General features: G+C 47.8%; 1 protein-coding gene across 1 annotated transcript in view; it reads left to right on the forward strand.

Annotated features, from left to right (window-relative positions):
• Window positions 1–13,596, forward strand: part of atic (5-aminoimidazole-4-carboxamide ribonucleotide formyltransferase/IMP cyclohydrolase) — a 34,039-nt gene that overhangs the window by 7,212 nt on the left and 13,231 nt on the right. The window contains exons 3-10 of the mRNA XM_080198580.1: window positions 1,205–1,281; window positions 2,314–2,380; window positions 4,119–4,207; window positions 4,688–4,839; window positions 6,709–6,865; window positions 7,835–7,960; window positions 9,203–9,310; window positions 10,783–10,868. Coding sequence (XP_080054706.1) covers window positions 1,205–1,281; window positions 2,314–2,380; window positions 4,119–4,207; window positions 4,688–4,839; window positions 6,709–6,865; window positions 7,835–7,960; window positions 9,203–9,310; window positions 10,783–10,868 — 862 coding nt within the window. The remainder of the gene's footprint in view (window positions 1–1,204; window positions 1,282–2,313; window positions 2,381–4,118; window positions 4,208–4,687; window positions 4,840–6,708; window positions 6,866–7,834; window positions 7,961–9,202; window positions 9,311–10,782; window positions 10,869–13,596) is intronic.

The following is a 13,596-nucleotide window of genomic DNA, read 5'->3' on the forward strand; positions in this document are numbered from 1 at the left end:
AAAAAAGACAGTAGGACTAGGGGGCACAGCCTCAAGATAAAGGGGGGGCGGTTTAGAACGGAGTTGAGGAGGAACTTCTTCACTCAAAGGGTGGTGAATCTCTGGAATTCTCTGCCTGTTGAAGTGGTGGAGGCTGCCTCGCTAAATATTTTTAAGAAGCGGGTTGATGGGTTTTTGATAAGAGAGGGGATTAAGGGTTATGGGGAGAGGGCGGGAAAGTGGAACTGAGCCACGACAGATCAGCCATGATCTTGTTGGATGGCGGGGCAGGCTCGAAGGGCCAGATGGCCTACTCCTGCTCCTATTTCTTATGTTCTTATGAAACTTACAGGAAACTAAGAGGCCTGGATAGAGTGGATGTGGAGAGGATGTTTCCACTAGTAGGAAAAACTAGAACCAGAGGGCACAATCTCAGGCTAAAGATGAGATCCTTTAAAACAGAGATGATGAATTTCTTCAGTCAGAGTGGTGAATCTGTGGAGCTCTTTGCTGCAGAGGGCTGTGGAGGCCAGGTCATTGAGTGTCTTTAAGACAGAGGTGGATAGGTTCTTGATGATTAAGGGGCTCGGGAGTTTTGGGGAAAATACAGGAGAATGGGGATGAGAAAATTTGGGCGGCACGGTAGCACAGTGGTTAGCACTGCTGCTTCACGGCTCCAGGGACCTGGGTTTGATTCCCGGCTCGGGTCACTGTCTGTGTGGAGTTTGCACATTCTCCTCGTGTCTGCCTGGGTTTCCTCTGGGTACTCCGGTTTCCTCCCACAGTCCAAAGATGTGCGGGTTAGGTTTATTGGCCATGCTAAAATTGCCCCTTAGTATCCTGGGATGTGTAGGTTAGAGGGATTAGCGGGTAAATGTGTAGGGATATGGGGATAGGGCCTGGGTGGGATTGTGGTCGGTGCAGACTCGATGGGCAGAAGGGCCTGTTTCTGCACTGTAGGGTTTTATGTTCTATGTTCAAAAAAATCAGCCGTGATTGAATGGTGGAGCGGACTCGATGGGCCGAGTGGCCTAATTCTGCTCCAGTGTCTTATGGTCTTGTGTGGCACTAGTAAAATAAACTCTAACGTGCTGATGTGTCGTTCTGTTGATTGCGTTGCCTGTTCTACGCTTAAGGTCAGAAGCTGAACGAGTTTGCCAGCATCCCATTGTGCGTGGCTTGTGCTAAGAAATTAATCTCTTGCTGTTTCTTTTCTCTTGATCAGGGATGTGTCTGAGATCACTGGGTTTCCCGAGATGTTAGGCGGGCGAGTGAAGACACTGCATCCTGCCGTTCATGGAGGTGGGAGTTTTAACTGGGATTGGGAATGATGCCTGGTGTTTGTGATGCTAAGGTGGGGCAGCGTGATGTAACATTCCTTTCCTGCTTCCCGAAGCTTCCCAAAGCTCAGGGGTGTGGGTGTCCCAAATTATTCCCTCGAAACATTCGAATGAGGTTCCAGCTGCAAGATCGATTGGGCCCTTATTTCACAGAACTGGTCTGAGCTGACTGACCATGGGAGGCATCGCTGCCAACAAGGTCTGCTGTCTGTCTGCGGCAGTGAAGAGGAACTCGATTGATTACTGACTGCCTACCCCTGATCCATCCGCCCACTGATGGGCAGCACGGTGGCACAGCGGTTAGTACTGCTGTCTCACGGTGCCAGAGGGCTGGGTTCAATTCTGGCCTCAGATCAATGTCTGTGAGAATTTGCATGTTCTCCCTGTGTCTGCGTGGGTTTCCTCCGGGTGTACCAGTTCCCTCCCACACCCTGAAGATGTGCAGGTTAGGTTGATTGGCTGTGCTAAGTTGACCCTAGTGTCAGGGGGATTAGCTAAGTTAATATGTGGGGTTATGGGGATAGGGCCTGGGTGGGATTGTGGTCAGTGCAGACTCAATGGGCCGAATGGCCGCCTCCTGCACTGTAGGGATTCTGTGATGAGAGGCGGTGGCGCAGTGGGAATATCACTGGGCTCATCATCCAGCAGCCCAGGTTACAACTCTGGGGATGGGGAGGGTGGGTTCAAATCCCACCATGGCAGCTGGCGGAATTTCAATTCAGTCCGTACATCTGTAATGTTTACCATGAAAACTATCATGGATTCTCATTAAAAACTCATGTTTAGGGCAGGAAATCTGCCATCCTTACCCGGTCTGGCCTACACACGACTCCAGAGCCATAGCTGAAACGACCTAGCAAAACCACTCCATTCAAGGGCAGTTAAGGATGGGCAAAACATCCTGGTCTTGCCAATGACCATGAAAGAATTAAAGCCAATGAAGCCAACTCTTCTTCAACGTGAGATGATTTTTTGTTTTGTTTCTACATTTTAGGTATCTTGGCTCGGAATATTCCGGAGGACAAGGCTGATGTTGAGAAACTGGGTTTCAGCTTAATAAGGTGAGGCGAGTGGAGAGCTTTCCACCAGGGGTGAGGCTGTCTGGTGGTGGTGATGATGTTGCTGTGACACACACACACACACACACACACCCCCCCCAACCCCTGGAAGCTGTCATTTTCTACCTGCCTTCTCTCTCTGTCTCTCAGGCAGTGACTGATGAAGGGGCTCCTTGCCGTACCTCACCCTCACCCCTTGCTACTTTGATTTGGAGAGGACATTGATTTTTAATTTTATTTATTATTGTTGCGTGTATTGGGATGCAGTGAAAAGTAGTGTTGTTTCTGCACTATACAGACAAAACATACTGTTCATAAAGAAGGAGAGGGGAAGGTGCAGAATGTAGTGTTACAGACATAACTAATAGAGAAAGGTCAACTTAGTGCAAGGTAGGTTCATTCAAAAATCTGATGGCAGCAAGGAAGAAGCTGTTCTTGAGTCAGTCGATACGTGTTTTCAGGATTTTGTATCTTTTTCCCGATGGATAAAGGGAAGGGAGTATGCCCAGAGTGCACGGAGTCCTTGATTATGCTGGCTCCTTTTTCTGAGGCAGTAGGAAGTGTAGACAGAGTCAATGGATGGGAGGCTGGATTGTGCGATGCACTGGGCTATGTTCAGAACCCTTTGTAGTTCCTTACGGTGTTGGGCAGAGCAGGAGCCATACCAAGCTGTGATACAACCAGAAAGAAAGATTTCTATGATGCATCTGTAAAAGTTGGTGAGAGTCGTAGCGGACATTCCAAATTTCCTTAGTCTCCTGCCCAAGGTAACCACAGCCCCACCTCGTGTTGACATGGCAGACGGCACGCTCATGCCTTGAGTCAGAACACCAAGGGTGCTTACGGTGGAGTCCTACTGGCTGGTTTAACAACCCATCCCAAAAAAAGTGCCTGAGAGAATGCAGCACTCGCTTGGTGGGAGTGTCAAGGGGGCACTTTGAACTCCGGCCTCTGGAGTGTAGTTTGACCGTCTGTCTTTGAGGCATGAGAGCTAACCACTGAGAAACCAGTTTTAAATGTGCCGTATTTTTTCACCAGGAGAGTTGAACTCTCCGCTGTTACTAGAGCAGGGCTTCCTTGGAGCAGGCTATTGTGATTAGAGGCTGAGTTCATGAGGCTTTTAAAGTTTATTTATTAGCCACAAGTAAGCTTATATTAATACTGCATTAAAGTTACTGAGAGTCCTGGCACACCCCAAGAGCTGGCTGCCTTCCAGCATCCTGTCTGTCACACAAGCCTCTGTGAGTACACTCTAGCCCAGGGCTGCTGCGAATCTAACAGGAAAATCTTCCAATGGGATGCCTTGTTTGGCTGCTGAGGTGCCACGGGTGGTGAATATGGGGGCCCTCTCGCACCATAATGGGCAGGTTGATGTGATGTGAATTGTGGTTTTTGATTTTTGATGGGGGCCCAGACTGCCCAGTGGTGTAACAGCGGAACTCGATCCCCAAAAAGAGACATTCTGCGGCGTGGGGAAGGGGGCACTCAGACCACTGACCTTCCTTTCCTTGCCCAACATCCCAGTAAACTTCAGAGCAGTGTCCTTGGACTGAGATCAGTGAACCAGGACCTGGAACAGTGTGAGTTAGTCCCCAGTGCCCGCAGTCCCGGCACCTTTACAATGTTGGTATGAAGCCTGAACCTCTTGCCTCCTGCTGATGGGCACCTGTGTTTGGCATTGTCGGGTAGCTGTGAGGACCTGTCAATCTTCATTGCTTTCCTTTTGTTTCCCTCCCTCTAGGGTTGTGGCATGTAACCTGTACCCGTTTGTAAAGACTGTTTCTGCTCCCAGCGTGACCCTGGCGGAGGCGGTGGAGCAGATCGACATCGGTAGGTTTCGGCTGGAGTTTTAATGTGCTCGAGAAGAGGTTTAAACTGTTCCCAAAGTTATTTTTAATTTCGCTTATCTCCCCCTCCCTCTATTATATAGCAGCTTGGAATGTCTCTTGGCATTGTGAGCTAGCGAAGGGTTTTGTTACTGTTATAATGCGCACAATTTCACCAGCCACCAACGGAGCAGATAATCTCTTGTTAGTAATGCTGGTTGAGGGATGAATGTTGGCCAAGACTCTGGGGAAAATTCCCCTGTTCCTCTGCGAATAGAACCACAGAGTTGTTCATTCCCACCAGAGGGGCCTTGGTTTAACATCTGGGGCACCATTGGTGCTGCATTGGGTGGACAAGTCTTGCTGCAGGATTACCCCTTCCACATTGGCTGATCCAGCTTTGTATGTGGCCCTCTGTCTCTTGGGGGTTGGTTCACTGAACGGCCCTTCCCTGCATTGCACTGACTGTGCGTGTCTCTTGAAGGTGGGGTGACGCTACTGCGAGCAGCGGCGAAGAACCAGGCTCGTGTGACTGTGGTGTGCGACCCCGCTGACTACCCATTGGTCATCCAGGAACTGGAGACGTCGGAGCGGAAGGACACATCGCCGGAGACCCGATTAGCCCTGGCACTGAAGGTATTCCAGAATTTAACAAATGCCCACCTTTCACCCTGTCGCCGATCTTTCACCCCACATGTTTAGCCAAGACTAAAATCCATTTGCCACATGATTGCCCATCTTTTTGTCATAGGCAAGTTTGGATTTGTGACTTCCTATCCCATCATCCAAGTCGTTTAAGAAGTTCAGCGAGATCTCAACTCATACCCTAGCACCAATCATGTTCTGCCAGTTGGAGGATCATTAACCCTCTGTCCCCTGCCACTCAGATTGAGCCGGGTTTTGGCTCTATCATTTGCCCTTACTTCTCTGAGCTCCAGCTGATAGTTCAGCACCTGTCAAACTGTAAGTCATAACCCCCATTAGGGGTTCGCCGGGGAAAGGAGTGGATGGGGTCGTGAGTTTCATCTCCTTCCCACACTGAGACCAAGGCCCACAGGGCAGCCAAAGCCTGACCTAGTTTGCCTCGGTGCTTTCTCTCTTCTGGCTCTGTTTCACAGGCTGAGGATCACTGCAGTCAGTAATAGGAGCATTTGTGCATGTGTACCTGTCTCTGTCTCTCCCTCTGCCTTTCTCTCTCACTCTCACTCACTTTCTCTCTCCTCTCCTACTAAGTCTTGTACCTTCCTTCTTTCTTTCTCCCTCTCTTATCAGTCTCTCTCTGTTTCCAAGGTGGGGGAGTATAGGGCCCAGTGTGGGCAGAAAGGCTTCGTAAACACCTTGCTTAGATCATAAACCCTGCTGAACGACCTGCCAGGCCAGCATTCACACCAAGCAAGATAGCAGCTGTGCAGCTTCTACCCGTTAACAGGCCAGGATTTACCACTGCTATCTTTTAAAGAGGACAGAGTCCAGCAAGGGTCTGTGTGTGGCCATCACCTTGGTAGGGGGCAGAGGGCAGAAAGGACGCCTGTGTCCCCCATTTTTGTAGGGGACAGTGTGTAGTGGGGGTTCTGCATGCCCACCCTGGGTCAGGTAGCAGGATGAAAGGGGGCTGAACTGACCATTCTGGTACTGGGGACTATAGAGAGCCGGGCTGAAACTTGAATGAAGTGATAACACTTTCGCAAAGCACAGATTTTCATACGTGCGTGTGAATTTTAGTATTTATTTTAGCAATGTTGCAGTGCTGCCACTGTGTTTTCATTGGGTATGGGGGTGGGGGGGGCAGGTTAATTTTAGAAAAGGGTAACGTGGGGTCACATTGGAAAGCACTGATTGGTCGCCTATCAGGAACCTGGAAACTTCTGGAGGTCTAATAAAATAACAGCAACAGACATTCGAACCCAGAATCAAGCTCATTTTGCAACTTGCACAATGGTATAATCGTAGAATCCCTACAGTGCAGAAGGAGGCCATTTGGCCCATCGAGTCTGCACCGACCACAATCCCACCAAGTTCCTATCCCCATAACCCCATGCATTTACTCTAACTGGTCCCCCGGTCACTAAGGGGCAATTTAGCATGGCCTATCCACCTAACGTGCACATCTTTGGACTGTAGGAGGAAACCGGAGCACTCGGAGGAAACCCGCACAGACGTGGGGAGAATGTGCAAACACCACATAGACAGTGACCTGAGCTGGGAATTGAACCAGATTATACTGGAGAGATGACTTTCCTTCGCTCTTTCCTCAGCTGTCTATTAAAGCCCTGACTTAGTATCATCGAACAATGTGCCTTTATTGCTTCTCTTCAGCAGATCCCATGAGTGTTGTTAGCTTTTCAATTTTGCGTCTAAGTTTAAAGACAAGGTTTGACTGCTGTCAGACACTTTAGGTTGAAGGTTTGCAGTATGGCAGTGCGCGTCCTGTCCTCCTGTAGCTCTGGACTTGCTGCCGCAGTGCAGAGTGATTGATTTTTGTTTTATATCCCACTTTTCCCCAAGGCTTTCACTCACACAGCCCAGTACGACGAGGCAATTTCCGACTATTTCCGGAAGGAATGCGGCCAGGGAAAATCCCAGCTCACCCTGAGATACGGGATGAACCCTCACCAGATTCCGGCTCAGATCTACACGCAGAGGCCCCAGCTGCCCATCCAAGGTGAGCTGCGGTGGGGGACGTTGGAGAGCAATCCGCAGTCAGCGAGTGAGAGCGAGGCCAGTGTCAGCGTGCAGTCACTTTAAGAAAAAATTGCATTTAGATAGTACCCCGGACATCGCGGAGAGTTTTGCAGCTGGTGCGACACTGTCCCCAGAACGTGGTCGCCATTGTGAAGTAGGGCAAGTGGCAGCTGGTCTGTGCACAGCAAGATCCCATAAGTAGCGGCGTGGTAACAACTGGGTTATGTAGTTTTCAAACCAATGGCAGGCGAATCTTTGACCCCCATGAGGCAGGAGGGTGGGTTGTTGGTTTAGCGAAAGATGATGCCTCTGACAGTCGAATGCTGCAGTCCATTTTCTGTTAGTAAAGTGCAGGTGTGTCAATGTCGATTACATCCTTTGAAACATTCTTGATTTGGATTATTGTTGGCACATCTTAGAACACAATGAAAACGTTGTTCCTTGTGCGCTATATAGACAAAACGTACCATTCATAGAGTACATAGGGGTGAAGGAAAGAAGAGGGTGCAGAATGTAGTGTTACAGTCACAGCTACGCTGCAGAGAAAGATCAACTTAATATAAGATCTGATGGCAGCAGGGGAGAAGCTGTGGTTGGTACGTGAACTCAGACTTGTGTATCTTTTTTCCGATGGAAGAGAGAATGTCTGGGATGTGTGGGGTCCTTAGTAATACTGGCTGCTTTTCTGAGGCAGCGGGAAGTGTAGACGGAGTCAGTGGATGGGAGGCTGGTTTGTGTGATGGACTGGACTACATTGATGAGCTTTTGTAGTTTCTTGCGGTCTTGGTCAGAGCAGGAGCCATACCAAGCTGTTTGGAGTGAGACTTGAACCTGTAATCTCCTGGTACTAATTGAAACATGGCTGACGGCTTGAGATGTAGCTGGATTGTGTCTGGCACCATTGTTTGTTGCTTGTCGTTAATCCCAACTCTCCCTTCTTGCCTGACAGTCCTGAACGGATCACCTGGCTTCATCAATCTGTGTGACGCTCTGAATGCCTGGCAGCTTGTGAGGGAGCTGAAGCAAGCTGTGTGCCTCCCCGCGGCTGCATCTTTCAAGCACGTTAGCCCTGCCGGTAAGGATTGTATTGGCAATGCCTGCTGCACTCTGACACCCTCACAAAATCTGAACTCCAGCCTGCTGGTGAGTGTCAGGCCTGATGCATGTCGCAGACTCTGTAACGCCACCAACGCTTAAAACAAAACACAGCAAATCTTGCTGGAGAAATGAGTGTCGTAACAACGCACAGCGTGTCAATCGATAAATTCAGGCGATGAAGTGACGCCCGTGTGAGTTGCGGATCTCCGAGAACGTACCGATCGATTTACAGCGCTCTGTTATTGCCGTCACACGTACGGCATCCTGTCCCTAACCACCCAGTTAATGTTTCCAACCTTATCGGATCTCTCTGGCTGCAGAAAGCTGGCCCTAATAATTCTCAGGATAATTCCAAAGATGTGTGGGTTAGATGGATTGGCCGTACTGAATTGCCCCCTTAGTGTCAGGGGGGCTAGCTAGGGTAAATGCATGGGGATATGGGGCTAGGGCCTGGGTGGGATTGTGGTCAGTGCGGACTCAATGGGACGAATGGCCTCCCTCGGCACTGTAGTATTCTATGGTCAAAGGGGTAATGGCAATGCCAGTTGACTTCTTTGCCTAGAAAGGGAACAGTTCAAGCTCATTCCAACAGATGTAAATTCCTGTTACAGACCTGAGCACTTAACTTTGCTACTTTTTTAGTCCTATGTCTATGTTTCTCTCTTAACTCAGTCTTTCCCTCCTCTCTCTCCTTTCTGTACCAGACTTGAATTCACCTGGTTCCTGTTCACTGTCGTTCCTGTTTCTCTCCCTCAGTCCCTAAGCCGGAGTGGCTAAGGAGATGGATTCTTCATCCCCTCGTTGGCTAAGCAGGAGACTCATTATCATCTCTCACTTCTGGTGCGTTGCAGGACAGAATGTTTTGAGATGGGGAGGGGGTGAAGGAAAAGGTTAAGCTGTTAATGTTTCCAATCTTATCGGATCTCTCTGGCTGCAGAAAGCTGGCCCTAATAATTCTCAAGATAATCCCAAAAATGTGTGGGTTAGGTTGATTGGCCATCTAAGTGTTAGAGGGACTAGCAGGGTAAATGCATGGGGTTATGGATATAGGGCCTGGGTGGGATTGTGGGCAGTACAGACTCGATGGGCCAAAAGGCTCCTTCTGCACTGTAGGGATCCAATGATTCTGCTTTTTTCTGTATTATAGTTTTGCATTTGTTTTATTCTTTGGGAGAGAATTTTACTGGTCCTAATGTTTGTTTGATTTTGTTGCCGCTAGGGGCTGCTGTTGGGGTGCGTCTGACTGAAGAAGAAGCCAAGGTCTGTATGGTGCACGACAAGTTCAACGGCCTCACCCTGCTGGCGACTGCATATGCCAGGGCCAGAGGTTGGTGTCCACGTGTATTCCAGTGCAGTTTGTGTTTAAAATCAAATGGCTTATAAGAGGGGGGGATCCTGAGCTCGGGCTAAAGTTGCTGGAAACGCGAAACATCTGCACAATTTGAACAGGAGACCATTCAGCCCCTCAAGCCCTGCCTTTCAGTTAGTTCAGGGTGGACCAGTTCTATTTACCCACTTCTTGCATTTGCTCCTGGGATGTGAATGTCACTGGCAAAGCCAACGTTTGTTGCCCACCCCTACTTGACCTTGGGAGTGTGACAGTGGCTGCCTTCTTGAACTGCTGAAGTCCATGTAGTATGTAGGTATTCTCACTGTGCTTTTTTAAAATTTATTTGTGGGACAAGGGCGTCGCTGGCTGGCCAGCATTTATTGCCCATCCCTAGTTGCCCTTGGCGAGGCCATCTCAGTGGCGGTTGAGAGTCAACCACATTGCTTTGGCTCTGGAGTCGCATGTAGGCCACACCAGGTAAGGACAGTGGATTTTGTTCCCTCAGGGTATTAGTGAACCAGATGACTTTTTTTCCAACAAAGATTTCAGGATCACTAGTAGATTCTTAATTTCAGATTTTTGTTTTATTGAATTCAAATTCCATCATCTGCCGTGGCGGGATTCGAACGTGTGTTCCCAGAACATCAGTTGAGTTTCTGGATTAATAGTCAAGCAGTAATACCACTAGACCATCGCCTCCCCTTAGGGAAGGAGTTCCTGGATTTTGACCCAGCCACAGGGAAGGAATGGCCGATAGATTTCCAAGTCGGGCTGGCGTGTCCCATTTTCTTTATTGTAACCAAAACACAATCTAACGAAAAGAGGATCTACTAGTCATAGTCTCAAATTTCCCTCCTTTGAAGAGAGGATTCCCGTTTCCACTCTCCCTTGCATGAAGAACTACTTCCTGATGTCATTCCAGAAGTTTTGTACCCCATTGTTTTCCCTTTTGTCTGGATAGTCTCACAGAGGGAACATCTTGCAGAAAAGTCCTCTTCGTCCTTAATCCTCTCCACTCCAGAGTATAACTTGGCCTACTCGAGCGTTGCTCATGATTAAGCCTTTGTGGCGAAATGAGTACTGAACTATCTGGAGTGGGAAAATTCTTCATAATGATTAACAGAAATTCCAATCCTCACTACACCAGCCCTCTTTAGGTAAAGGCCAACATTCCAGAAGTTTCTTTAGTTTTGTTTGGCCTATCCAATAGATTTCAGACCCGTTGGGAGAGTGGTTTCCACTCCAAAAGCTTGATTAATAATTAGTTTTAGTTAAGAGGAGTGGACTTCTGCGCAGTAACTGATGAATATATTTTATTCTGTTTTTCCCTGGGGTATCTGGAACATTCCACTGAGCTCCATTGGTTGGGTAATTTGATGGACAGGAGTGAGGTCTCGCTCTGGATAGGTTGCAGTTTGTGTACGGGGTTGCCGTGGGAACCTACCCAGGCTGTGCCCTTTGCCCTGCAGGTGCCGACAGGATGTCCTCCTTTGGTGACTTCATCGCCCTGTCTGATGTATGCGACGTTCCGACGGCCCAGATAATCTCCAGAGAGGCAAGTGCGGGGAGGAAGGCGAATCGCTAGACCCTCTGGATCTTTGTGAAAAGTTGCACAGTCTGTGTGAACTTGAGCGAGCCAATGTTATTTTAAAGTTGTGTCATCCATGTTAATTGGAAAGAAATGCTTGCATTTGTGTGGCACCTTTCACAACCTCAATGTTTCAAAGCACTCTACAGCCAATGATGTACTTTTGAAGTGTGGTAACTGTGTAAGGGAAGCATAGCAGCCAATCTATACAGAGCAAATTCCTGTTTAGCTCAGTTGGCCAGACAGTTGATTAGAGTCATAGGGGTTTACAGCATGGAAACAGGCCCTTTGTTCCAACTTGTCCATGCTGTCCAGTTTTTACCACTAAGCTAGTCCCAATTGCCTGCATTTGGCCCATATCCCTCTATACCCATCTTGCCCAAGTAACTGTCTAAAAAGACAAAACTGTACCTACTTTGCTACTGCCTCTGGCAGCTTGTTCCAGACACTCACCACCCTCTGTGTGAAAAAATTGCCCCTCTGGACCCTCTTGTATCTCCTCTCAGCTTAAACCTCTGCCCTGTGGTTTTAGACTCCTCAGCCTTTGTGATGCAGAGTGACGCCAACAGCATGGGTTCAATTTCCATACCAGCTGAGGTTGCTCATGAACCGTCTTCTCACCTTACCTGAGGTGTTTTGATCCTCAGGTTAAATCATCACCAGTTAGCTCTCCCCCTCGAAAGGGAGAGCAGCCTATGGTCATCTTGGACTATGATGACATTCTTTACTGTAGCAAACTCCCACAAATGGCAATGTTTCGAGTGATTGAGGGATATTAGTCAGGGCAATGGGGACAGCTCCCATGCTGTTCACAGAGACATTGTAAGAGGATCATTTACCCCCATGGGGGTCAGCAATTCCTTAATATAGTGATTGGAATGGCAAAACCACATTTGAGTCAAGCCTGAGTCTATAGGCCCTGATAAGTGGATCTGTTAAAACTAAACCAGGCTTATCCAAGGGACAGGCTTGCATGCAGTTATATGTACAATGCTTAGACATATTTAAATAGATCCTAACCAAGCCTTTGACTATGATGCTCTTGCTCCTTCTCACTTTCCTCTATTGTAGCCTCCTCTGGAAGCATGGGTTCAAATCCCACTCCTGACTATATTTTAGGGTGGCACAATGGTTAGCATTGCGGCCTCAAATGCCAGAGACCCAGGTCCACTGTCTGTGGAGCCTACACATTCTCCTGAGTCTGCATAGGTTTCCTCTGAGTGCTCCAGCTTCCTCCCACACTCCAAAGATGTGTTGGTTTGGAACATTGGCCATGCTAAATTGCCCCTTAGTGTCAGAGAGATTAGCTGGGGTACGTGCATGGGGTTATGGAAATAATCTCTCTCTTTTTCCCTTGCTTGCAATTCAAGCAGTTTCATTTCTTGTGCTTTTTGTTCCTCCCTGTTTTTTTTCTGCTGTAATTGCATCCCTTTCTTTGGCTTTCACCTTTCTCCCTCCTTTATTTCAAATTCAAGCTGCTTCATTTGTAATTGAATTCTAGCCATTTCCAATGATCCTGACGTGTTTCTGCCAATTTTAAATGATGAGTTATTGCCACAATTACACTATTAGGTAATGTTAACTGCAACGTTTTTGTGAATTCCAAAAGCCTAGTTTTAGTTACCTTTTGTAAACCACTGTGAATGATTTCTTCCACACCCAGGAACCTCTTAGCCTCTGAAAGAGCCATTATTCCACAAGGCTCTCTCTATTTAAACCTGAATACAACACCTAAAAAGAGAACACAAATATGCTGATCACTTTGAGTTCAATAACTCCAAATCAATCAAGAAATAACCCCTGACGAGACCCCTGTTGTTATGGGTCAGGTCAGAAACTCCAAAATGTTGTACGATGTGTTTCAATTCAGGTATGATTCAGATGATCCACTGGGGAGCTTTTATCAAACAAGGTTTAATTAAGAATATAGTTAATATGTCTGGAAAGAAAATTAGCAAGAACTTTTATCAATTGCAAGGCTAAACAACCAGCAAAGACTAATGCTTACGTGATATTGGAATTGAGTCCTTTGGATGAATTCTGCAGTTCTCTTGATAGACTCAGAACAGCTTCCTAGAACGCCAGGGAGAGAGTCTGGTTAAGCCCCCAGTACCTGCTTCTCCCCTTCAGAAAGGTAAGACCTTGTTTTCAGATAACCAGCAGAATTTCCAAATAAAATAAGGAGAAAACTACTACTTTCCAGCTTGTTGTCCCTTCTAACAAAAAACTAACCTGCAGCTCAGAACTGAAAACGAAAGAGTTCCTGTCAGCTGACCTACCAACCAGTTTTTCTCCGTACGATACAGATCCATAAAACTAATGTCCGAAAGTACCTGAGACCCTCATTCAAGCCACTTAAGGAGCAATGAAAGGAGATTGGGCAGGCGGCTTGGAGACTGAGAAACACTAAAGCTGTGAGAGGTCCAGACATCATGATTTTTAACAAAACCTTTCAATGTACAGTAACGTCACAGGAGGCGGAGGGAGTGAGTGTGTGAGGGGTTGAGTAGTGGGTGCAGGGAGCGAGGAAGGGACTGAGTGAATGGGTAGAGGGGAGCGTGAGGATCTGAGTGAGCAAGCAGAGGGAGAGTGAGTGAGTGCGTTATCCCCACCCACTCTCACACCCACCCTGGCCCTCCTCACACCCACATACACTGATCCCCTCACTCATTTTTATTACTTCACTCATTTGTTT

The sequence above is a fragment of the Carcharhinus amblyrhynchos genome, chromosome 11, assembly GCF_965287045.1.
Source record: "Carcharhinus amblyrhynchos chromosome 11, sCarAmb.v2.hapA, whole genome shotgun sequence".
NCBI classification, from domain to species: Eukaryota; Metazoa; Chordata; class Chondrichthyes; order Carcharhiniformes; family Carcharhinidae; genus Carcharhinus; species Carcharhinus amblyrhynchos.